We start from the raw sequence: 12,075 nt of genomic DNA, 5'->3' as shown, positions 1-12,075 counted from the left end.
TATGATGTTTTAAGGTATACACTAGGCGTTGTCAGCTTTTATGATGTTTTAAGGTAAACACTAGGCGTTGTCAGCTTTTATGATGTTTTAAGGTATACACTAGACGTCAGCTTTCATGATGTTTTAAGGTATACACTAGGCGTTGTCAGCTTTCATGATGTTTTAAGGTATACACTAGGCGTTGTCAGCTTTTATGATGTTTTAAGGTATACACTAGGCGTTGTCAGCTTTTATGATGTTTTAAGGTTAACACTAGGCGTTGTCAGCTTTTATGATGTTTTAAGGTATACACTAGGCGTTGTCAGCTTTCATGATGTTTTAAGGTATACACTAGGCGTTGTCAGCTTTTATGATGTTTTAAGGTATACACTAGGCGTTGTCAGCTTTCATGATGTTTTAAGGTATACACTAGGCGTTGTCAGCTTTTATGATGTTTTAAGATATACACTAGGCGTTGTCAACTTTTATGATGTTTTAAGATATACACTAGGCGTTGTCAGCTTTTATGATGTTTTAAGATATACACTAGGCATTGTCAACTTTCATGATGTTTTAAGATATGCACTAGGCGTTGTCAGCTTTCATGATGTTTTAAGGTATACACTAGGCGTTGTCAGCTTTTATGATGTTTTAAGATATACACTAGGCGTTGTCAACTTTTATGATGTTTTAAGGTAAACACTAGGCGTTGTCAGCTTTTATGATGTTTTAAGGTATACACTAGACGTTGTCAGCTTTCATGATGTTTGAAGGTATATACTAGGCGTTGTCAGCTTTCATGATGTTTTAAGGTATACACTAGGCGTTGTCAGCTTTCAGGATGTTTTAAGGTTAACACTAGGCGTTGTCAGCTTTTATGATGTTTTAATGTATACACTAGGCGTTGTCAGCTTTCTTGATGTTTTAAGGTATACACTAGGCGTTGTCAGCTTTTATGATGTTTTAAGGTATACACTAGGCGTTGTCAGCTTTCATGATGTTTTAAGGTATACACTAGGCGTTGTCAGCTTTTATGATGTTTTAAAGTATACACTAGGCGTTGTCAGCTTTTATTATGTTTTAAGATATACACTAGGCGTTGTCAACTTTTATGATGTTTTAAGATATACACTAGGCGTTGTCAGCTTTTATGATGTTTTAAGATATACACTAGGCGTTGTCAGCTTTCATGATGTTTTAAGATATGCACTAGGCGTTGTCAGCTTTCATGATGTTTTAAGGTATACACTAGGCGTTGTCAGCTTTTATGATGTTTTAAGATATACACTAGGCGTTGTTAACTTTTATGATGTTTTAAGATATACACTAGGCGTCAGCTTTTATGATGTTTTAAGATATACACTAGGCGTTGTCAGCTTTTATGATGTTTTAAGGTATACACTAGACGTTGTCAGCTTTTATGATGTTTTAAGATATACTGTACACTAGGCGTTGTCAGCTTTTATGATGTTTTAAGGTATACACTAGGCGTTGTCAGCTTTCATGATGTTTTAAGATATACACTAGGCGTTGTCAGCTTTTATGATGTTTTAAGATATACACTAGGCGTTGTCAGCTTTTATGATGTTTTAAGGTATACACTAGGCGTTGTCAGCTTTTATGTTTTAAGGTATACACTAGGCGTTGTCAGCTTTTATGATGTTTTAAGATATACACTAGGCGTTGTCAGCTTTTATGATGTTTTAAGATATACACTAGGCGTTGTCAGCTTTTATGATGTTTTAAGGTATACACTAGGCGTTGTCAGCTTTTATGTTTTAAGGTATACACTAGGCGTTGTCAGCTTTTATGATGTTTTAAGATATACACTAGGCGTTGTCAGCTTTTATGATGTTTTAAGGTATACACTAGGCGTTGTCAGCTTTCATAATGTCACATGGGACACCGAGATGGGAGATAAGACTCATCAGCATTAAACAGTTTTTATCAAATATCTTTTAAATTATTGTTTTAACCAGTTTAGTATTTCAACCATTTTCAATTTTAGTTGATGTTCTATGTATGGTTTTCAAGGATTGGTTAAATTGGTGACAATAATAATTTTTATCTCATCATTTTCAAATTTGGGAATAAATTCAATTTTGTTGTAACTATCAAGTGCAATTTGCAAGATGTAGGGTAAAATTTGGCTGAAATGAAACATTTATTAGTAGACATAATGAAGACAATTATACTGCTCAGTATAAATAAAAAAAGTGAAAAATCTGGCTATTATTTATGTTTCATATATGTTACTGTACTATTATTTGGGAATTATACAGTTCATGTTATATTAATCATTCTTTGCATGTGCCTAGTACTTTATGTGGCACATATGCACATTCAGTGGTTTAGCGATTTGATCTTGTTTTTGACTCCCATGTGCGAAGCACATAATGGGAGTCTTTGCAGTTAGTGTGTCTGTGTGTGTGTATGTGTGTACGACTGTGCACTGCTATCTCAAGAACCATACATCGGTTTTTGATGAAACTTGGTGCATAGATGCTCTGAACATATGCGCAGATTTGATTAGTTTTTGGTAAAAATCCGTGCATATTAATTACCTAATTTGCATGATAATTAGCTGATTTTTAGCTGTTCCATGATTGTTCCACTGATATCTAAACAACCACACATTGGATTTGGATGAAACTTTGTACATACATGCTCTGAACTAATGCTAGGTTTTGATTAGTTTTTGGTAATAATCCGTGGATACTAATTACCTAATTTGCATAATGATCAGTCAATTTTCGGTTTTTCCACTGATATCTCAAGTACTAATCATCACATTTCAATGAAACTTGGTACATAGATGTCATATGACACTGCACAGACCTGATATTTTTTATGGTAATATCAGTACATATTAATTACCTAATTTGCATAATTAATTAATTTTCAGCATTTGATATAAGTACTAATCATCTCATTTCAATGAAACTTGGTACATAGATGTCATATGACACTGCAGAGACCTGATAGTTTTTATGGTAATATCAGTACATATTAATTACCTAATTTGCATAATTAATTAATTTTCAGCATTTGATATAAGTAGTGACCATTACATTTCAATGAAACTTGGTACTTACATACTCAAGGACTATGCAGAGATTGATTGTTTTCGATAAATATTTGTGCATATTAATCACCTAATTTGCATAATTAGTTAATTTTCAGCTTTTCCATGGGTATCTCAAGTACTAATCATCGCATTTCAATGAAACTAGAATTATGCAGACCCAATTAGTTTTCGGTAAATATTTGTGCATATTAATCACCTAATTTGCATAATTAACCAACTTTCACACTGATATCTCAGGTACTAAACATCACATATCAATGAATGTACATGGATGCTGTAGGACAATAGACAGACCTGGATAATTGTGGGTTAAAATCTGTACATATTAATTAATCAGCTTTCACACTGATATCTAAAGTACTAATTATTCCATTTCAATGAAACTTAGTACAAAGATGCTCTAGGACAATGTACAAACCTAATTAGTTTGGGGTAAAAATCTGTTCATATTAATTTCCTAATAAGCATAATAATTCATAATTTTTTGGTTCTAATCACATTTCAATTAAACTTGGAAACATAGATTTTCTGTTACATTGCGTAGACCTCATTAGTTTTACACTCAAATCTGTTCATATTAATTTTCTGATTTGCATAATTAGTTTTCAGCGAAGTAATTTCGAATTATATTTAATGCGTCTCCAATACTCTCAGCACATGGGAGTTCTTTCTAAGCTTTCTTTGATTTGAAAATGTTGTATTTTGGACATGCTTTGTCAGTTGTCATTCAAACTTGCTACATAGATTGTACATGTTAGGATACATGTCCATGACAATTTATTTCGCAATTGGGTCAAAGATGGTTGACTTGCAGGCATCTTGTTTTGTTTTTTATGTGGTATCTTGGACGTGCTCTGTCAGTTTTCATTCAAATTTGGCACATACATGTACTTTATACATGTTAGGATGCATGTCCATGAAAATTTGTTTCAAAATCTGGTCAAGGATGGCCGATTGATAGCCATCTGACTTTTTGGCCTTACTACTATATTTCCACAATTTATGTACCATTTTCATTCATATTTGGCACATACATCATACATATCAGTGTGTTTCATAATCAGATCAAAGATGGCCGAATAACGGCTGTTGTTATTTTTGGCCATATTACTACTACACGGAGAACGTGTTTTAATGTAAATAAACAATCTGTTGTATACGCCACTTGGAACTCAAGTTTCAAGGACACGCTCGTGACAATCCCTTGGCTTTAATATGACAAGCACAAAGAGAACTTAATTTAATGGGGACCGTGTCATTTTCAATGACTTGTTGAAGAACATTCTTGTTCATTTTTGGTCAGAATTGTTCTCACCTAAAGTTTAAATATATTATTGCATTGTTTTAGGTCTATTGTACTCACTTTCATAATGAAAAAAAAAAGATTGTGCATTATTAGTTTGTATCTATCCATTTATTTGTTTTTAAATGCGCAATGTTGTAATACAATGTAGTTATTCTATGTTGTTATATTGATAATTACGAGAGTAAGAATGTTCACATTTCCAGGTTTATAATTTCATTCCACTGTTTTTGTTCTTTGCAGTATGCTTTCATATCGTTCTGTGGACATTCGTAAAAGTTTACAATTTGATGAGTTGATGGCAAGAGAAGAATTGGAATACAACATAGAGGAAGAAGTTGCTAAGATGACAATTAGACAGTGGCTGGATAAGTGTCTCAAAAGAATCAGATCTGTAAGTAAACACTGAAATCATTCTCAAACTATTGTACAATTTATACACACATGTTCTTGAACAACATTGTCCTGTCCAAATTTAAATAGACTAAAATACAAAATATTGCACTATTCAGAAAAATTGAGAAAGTTACATTTTATTTATGGTTGAGTTTTTAATTTTCACATTTTTATTGAGACATACAGGATATCTAATGAGTGATCCATGATGTAATTTTCACATTGTCATTGAGAAATACAGAATATCTAATGAGTGATCCATGATGTAATTTTCACATTGTCATTGAGACATACATGTGCAGGATATCTAATGAGTGATCCACGATGTCATTGAGACATACAGGATATCTAATGAGTGATCCATGATATAATTTTCACATTGTCATTGAGACATACAGGATATCTAATGAGTGATCCACGATGTCATTGAGACATACAGGATATCTAATGAGTGATCCATGATATAATTTTCACATTGTCATTGAGACATACAGGATATCTAATGAGTGATCCATGATGTAATTTTCACATTGTCATTGAGACATACAGGATATCTAATGAGTGATCCATGATGTAATTTTCACATTGTCATTGAGACATACAGGATATCTAATGAGTGATCCATGATGCAATTTTCACATTGTCATTGAGACATACAGGATATCTAATGAGTGATCCATGATGTAATTTTCACATTGTCATAGAGACATACAGGATATCTAATGAGTGATCCATGATGTAATTTTCACATTGTCATTGAGACATACAGGATATCTAATGAGTGATCCATGATGTAATTTTCACATTGTCATAGAGACATACAGGATATCTAATGAGTGATCCATGATGTAATTTTCACATTGTCATTGAGACATACAGGATATCTAATGAGTGATCCATTATATAATTTTCACATTGTCATTGAGACATACAGGATATCTAATGAGTGATCCACAATATAATTTTCACATTGTCATAGAGACATACAGGATATCTAATGAGTGATCCATGATGTAATTTTCACATTGTCATTGAGACATACAGGATATCTAATGAGTGATCCACAATATAATTTTCACATTGTCATTGAGACATACAGGATATCTAATGAGTGATCCACAATATAATTTTCACATTGTCATTGAGACGTACAGGATATCTAATGAGTGATCTATGATGTAATTTTCGTTAATAACGCAATAATACTGGATCACATAGTTTAATGTTACACACTACAGTGTGACATAATACTGGATTACATAGTTTAATGTTGCAAGTTTGCCATGATTGAATGCCACAATTTGTTTTTAGATTTATTCGGTATAATAATACAAATGTACACCCCAACAGCGGTGGACGTACAGTTTTAGAGACCCTCAGAGCCCATTGTCAACCTTGGCTAATGTATAATGTTACATACTACAGTGAGACATAATATTATAATTTCACAATTTGTTTCTTGTGACAATTTTACAAATTAAATATTTGTTTTATGTCATTGCAGAAAGGTAAATTTTCCAAGGAACTTACTGATTTCCACATGGCGCGAGAGAAAGAAAACGTTAAAATGATGTTGCCAGACTTCATAGATCAAACTCAGAAACATGTTGAAATAAAAGATGATAGAAAACAAGACATCATGTCTAATGAACACAAAGAGAAGAAAGAAAAGAAGACTGACAGGTCAGCGAGTGCAGCTGCATCGAAAAATGATAATCCAAAGGTATGACAGCTACCAGAACAGTATTTGTTGTAGTTGTGGAAGGAATGCAAGATTGTCCGTCGCCGTCGTCGTCCGTGTCAATGTTTTACTTTTTCGACTTCTTCTTGAAAACTACAAGCCTGAATGCTTTGATACTTGGTGTATATGTACCTTGGGTAGACCTCTCTCAGATTTGTTCATTTCATGATGATATCTTCGTCATTTTTTGTAAAAAGTGATATTTTCGACTTCTTGTTAAAAACCGCAAGTCCAATTGCTTTGATATTACATATATAGGTACTACATGTGGACCTCTCTCAGATTTGTTCATTTTGTAATGATATCTTTAATTCTCTAATTTTGGTGAATATTTTTGTCATTTTTGGTAAAAAGTGATATTTTTGACTTCTTGTTAAAAACCACAAGTCCAATTGCTTTGATATTACATATATAGGTACTACATGTGAATCACTCTCAAATTTGTTCATTTTGTAATGATATCTTTAATTCTCTAATTTTGGTGAATATTTTTGTCATTTTTGGTAATCAAAGAAAGCTTAGAAAGAACTCCCATGTGCTGAGAGTATTGAAGACACATTAAAAATTAATTCAAAATTACTTGTCCTTGAGATATTGATGGAATAGCTGAAAACTAATTATGTAAATCAGGTAACTGATATGAACAGATTTGAGTGTAAAACTAATAAGGCCTGCATAATGTAATATCTATGTACCAAGTTTCATTGAAATGTGATTAGAACAAAAAAACTTAATTATTATTATTAGAGAATTAATATGAACAAATTTCAACCCAAAATTAATCGGGCCTGTCTATTGTTCTAGAGCATTTATGTTCCAAATTTTATTCAAATGTGATGATCAGTAATTGAGATATCAGTGTTAATTAATTATTTTAATTAGGTGATTAATATACATAAATATTTACCAAAAACTAATTGGGTCTCTGCATAGTCCTAGGTTCATTGAAATGTGATGAAGAATACTCTATAAAAGTTTCATTAAAATCCAATTAGTGGAACATTCATGGAAAAAATTAACTAATTATGCGAATAATATCCACAATTATTTACCCTAAAACTAATCAGGTCTCTGCATAGTCCTAGAGGATTTATGTAGCAAGTCTCGTTGAAATATGATGATCAGTACTTGAGCTATCAGGCAAAAAGCTGAAAATCAACTAATTATGCTAATAAGGTGATTAATATGCACAAATATTTACCCCAAAACTAATCAGGTCTCTGCACAGACCTTAAGTAACTATGTACCAAGTTTCATTGAAATGTGATGATTACTACTTAAAATGTCAAAAGCTGAAAATTAATTATGCAAATTAGGTAATTAATATGTACTGATATTACCCTAAAAACTATCAGGTCTGTACAATGTCCATGATATCTATGTACCAAGTTTTATTGAAATGTGATGATTAGTACTTGAGATATCAGTGGAAAAGCCAAAAATTGATTAATCATTATGGCACAGATTTTTACCCAAAACTAATCAAATCTACGCATTGGCCCAGAGTATCTATGCACCAAGTTTCATCAAAAATCAATGTATGGTTCTTGAGATATCAGTGGAACAGACACACACACATACACACACACAGACACACTAACTGCAAAGACTCCCTTTTTGTGCTTCGCACACAGGAGTCAAAAAGTCCAATTGCTTTGATATTACATATATAGGTAGTACATACTACATAATTGTTCATTTCATGATATCTTTAATTTTAGTGATAATTTTTACTTCTTGTTGAAAACAACAAGTCCTGTTGCTTTGATACTATACATATTGTTCATTTTCTAATGATATCTTCTGTTCTTTAATTGAAATGTGCATTGCTAACAGGCTGCTTGTTTAGATGGTGTGCTAATATTGAAGTAATATTGCAATATCACTTTTAATAGTTTCATGGCACCTTTAGCCCCGCCCCCACTGCTTGATATTCCACACATTTGCATCATTCACAGAGTAAACCCAGTCCAATAGGTTCTCAGTCAAATCCAATGTTTTAGCAAAATTTACATCTTGTCGTTCGAGTCAAAATATCACAGAAGTGATGTTTGAATTTATATTTTTGGCTTAATAATATTTTAGAACTAATTTGTGGTGAGTCCTCTTGCTGTACAGCCACCTCTCTGTGATACAGATTTTAGTTTTAATTATCTGTTATTATTGTGTCGTTGTGCATGAAACGATTGATTTGTTTGTTTCTGTAGACCTCTCCAATCAGTCGTCGCTTACTCAGTCCTACCTTATCAGATGGTGCAATAACTGCAATGGTGGAAACAGAAACTGCTACTAATTTAAGGGCTAGACGAATGGGCAAGAGGCTACAGCTTGGTGGATGTAAGTGAAACATCAGACTGTCTAGTCAAATTATCAACATATTGTTCTTTATCCCATATTCACACTCATGCCATTATTTTTGTTTTTAGCTGGCAATACGCAAAGTAGTGGGAATCAAGCTCCTCCGCCAAGTTCACCAGGAGCAACGTTGAAACCAACCAAGAGTACCAATCCATATTCCGGTACCACCGTGACACAGGAAGTGAAAGGATGGTGGACTGAACAACTCAGATATGACAGTGACAGTGAATCTGAAGGTTGATTAATTCTACAACTTGGCTCACTTGATTGGCTATGACACAACTAATTAAGCTTACCTTAGAAATGTAATAATTTATAGCAAGTTTTCAAACCATGCTGATTTGTAATCTTCCATCCAGGAAATATAAATTAAACTCAGTTTGAAAGCTTCTAAAAGTGAAATTGAGCAAATTCTTGGTATTTTTATATAAATGTATAGTTTTTACACCAGCACTGTGATTCATTTATTCCAAGACATCATGGTCATTACATGATAAATAAAAACTTGATAGATGGCACACACATACTAAAAATTCACATAATGATTAGATTTTGGTTGACATCCATGTATATTAATGAGCTCATCCGCATAATAATGTGTGAATTTTAAGCTATTTCAGTTATATCTCAAGAAGCATTAAAACGATTTTTATGTAACTTGGTAAGAATGTTACTAATGATTGGCTGCTGCTATTTTACATTTTAATTAAAGGTGAGAATTTTTTAAATTTTGTTTCTGCCCAATTGCATGAATACAACTAATAGGAGTCGGTGAGTGGACTAATTTGCATAATGATGCGCATTCTATTTTTTATGACCAGCAATTTATGATGGTGTCAGCCATTTTGTTATTTCCAGTGTTGTACAAAATGAAGCAAATGCCCGGTAGATGACATGTATCAGTTTATATTTTATGGAAAGGTCTACGAAATTACATGTATGATTTTTTATTATTGTATAAATAAATAATTGAACAAATATAACCTCAATGATTGTGAAACGAATTACTGTGCAAGCTAGTTTACATTCATTACATTCAGATATTTCCTTTGTATTGCTTACCAACATTGTATTGTACTTCTTTCCATTATGAATTGCATATATACACATTTGGACACTTTCACCCCCACCCTCCTCAAACTACGGCGCTATCAAGTCGATTAGTAGATATACGATGTCTATGTGTGTAGATGACTACTGCGTTGTGTAAGGGCTTCTCGTACGTAAAATGGGGCACATTCCCAGTAAAAATATCTATTTACACAGGGCTGACAAAATTCGCCTACATGTGTAAATATGTGTTGGGATTTGGAGAAAAAAAAATCATAAAACATACCGAATTTACCGTGACAGCTGTGATCAATTTTGGTGCAGATTATTTCTGAGAACATTTTTCGTGTGGGAAATCACAAAATCATTAGCACTAAGTAGGCTGGTTTACCTTATTTTTGTGTCAGAGTACCCTGTACAAATGAAACTGAATCAACATGCGATGATTACCAAAACAATTTGACAATCAGTGTCTCATTTGTTCACCACTCCTCAACACGGTGATTTGTTATGAGGGGTATTTTTTCTCGGCCCTTTTCGTCGGAAACTACGAATTCATTGGCTCTAATGTATCCTAGTTTACTTTAGTTGTTTCATCAGAGTATTCTGTACATTGTTTTTACCTAAGGAAACAATCTGTATCTCGCTTTGTTATATTTACACACCTTATGTGGGCCTCGGCGTCTCCTGCCTGGTAAAAAAACAAACATGCAGGACGGGGTGCAGGGTTTTAAGCCGTCCTAGATGTTTTCGAAATGAAAATTAGCGAATAGGTTTTGTTTTGAACCACTTAAAATGTCCTGTGTGTATTTTTGGTTGGTACTCATCGCGTGCGACGTGCCCCAGATAGTGTCAATTTATACGCAGTAACAAAAAAAGACACGTTGGGATTACAGTTGCTCTTGGATAAGGTGGCTCCTTATTTAATAGATTATTCATAATTTGTTTATCATTTTCAAATATTCCCGAATATTACAGCATGATCCCTATTCCCTCAGCACACAGGAGTTCTTTCTAAGCTTTCTTTGATATTTAATTTAGTTTTGTCAATGAACTTGAAAATTAATTTTCATTTTAATAGCACAGATCAGACATCAACATTGACTACAGAGTTTGATCAAATTTTAAGGAAAAACCAACAACATAAAGACCTTGCCATATGATAGAGTGGTTTGAGAATTGTACAATACTTACTGATGGTAGAGAATGTATAAGATTTACACTCAAGACTACTTCATTTCATGTAAATTCATATTTATAACCATGTATGTATCTCCTTGCTACAATAGGTGAATATGACTAAATTGTATTAATCTATGGTTTTACAATTGTATTTATCAACTCTTTCAAGATATATAGCATTGCGTACAAGATGTATATCATATAATAATGTATTTAATAAAATGATTATTTCAAAATTCTGTTGATTTTGTTTTAATGAATGAGGTTTTGACATGCTTTGACTGATTATGTTCAAATTTGATATACTCATGATACATCGTGTCATAGATATATAGATGTATTGGTTTGACTACCCGATTTAAAATGGCCAACAGCTGACCATTTTTAGCCCTGCTATTGACTTAGCCAAGCGGAGCTTATCACAAGTCCACAACCACAAGTCTGATTGCTTTGATATTATATATAGGTATTACATGCAGACCTCTCTCAGATTTGTTCATTTCAGGATAGTAATTACCCTTTAACTTGCTCTATTTATCATTTATTTAATAATTAGTATGATATGATTCAGCAATTTTAAAAAGGTAATGTCGCCTAGTTTTGCTGAAATATTTTCTGGAATATTTAGGGAAGTTCCCTATTTTTTAAATATAATATTGAACAAAAATGTGTAAACCTGTTTCTTCGGCATTTTTACAAAACTTACATAGACTTGAAGTTACACAAGGTCTCATACAGAAAAGCATATGACTAGTATACAAAATTATTATGTTTTAGTTTCCATTGGCGTTGAGTCTCAATTTGTTGGATACCCACCAGCATCATACAAGTCAGTAATATAAATAATACCTTGGAAATGAAGTCAAGGTAACATACTGCTAGATCTTATTGGTGACACTGGCCAGCGAATACTATAGGGTTTATATCTGTATGAGACAAGGTCTCCCTGCCTGTCTCCCCTCCCAAGAGCAAAATCAT

General features: G+C 32.9%; 1 protein-coding gene across 1 annotated transcript in view; it reads left to right on the top strand.

Annotated features, from left to right (window-relative positions):
* The window catches only part of LOC102802094 (sodium leak channel NALCN-like), a 129,184-nt gene extending 117,851 nt beyond the window's left edge, over positions 1-11,333 (top strand). The window contains exons 36-39 of the mRNA XM_085499995.1: positions 4,614-4,764; positions 6,271-6,489; positions 8,715-8,844; positions 8,934-11,333. Of these exons, the coding sequence (XP_085356121.1) occupies positions 4,614-4,764; positions 6,271-6,489; positions 8,715-8,844; positions 8,934-9,106 (673 nt within the window). The 3' untranslated portion in view covers positions 9,107-11,333. The remainder of the gene's footprint in view (positions 1-4,613; positions 4,765-6,270; positions 6,490-8,714; positions 8,845-8,933) is intronic.
* The last annotated feature ends 742 nt before the right edge of the window (positions 11,334-12,075 follow it).

This window comes from Saccoglossus kowalevskii, chromosome 6, assembly GCF_978046115.1.
Source record: "Saccoglossus kowalevskii chromosome 6, keSacKowa6.1, whole genome shotgun sequence".
NCBI classification, from domain to species: domain Eukaryota; kingdom Metazoa; phylum Hemichordata; class Enteropneusta; family Harrimaniidae; genus Saccoglossus; species Saccoglossus kowalevskii.
The sequence above is the reverse complement of the archived record's forward strand: the minus strand, read 5'-3'. Positions and strand labels throughout refer to the sequence as shown.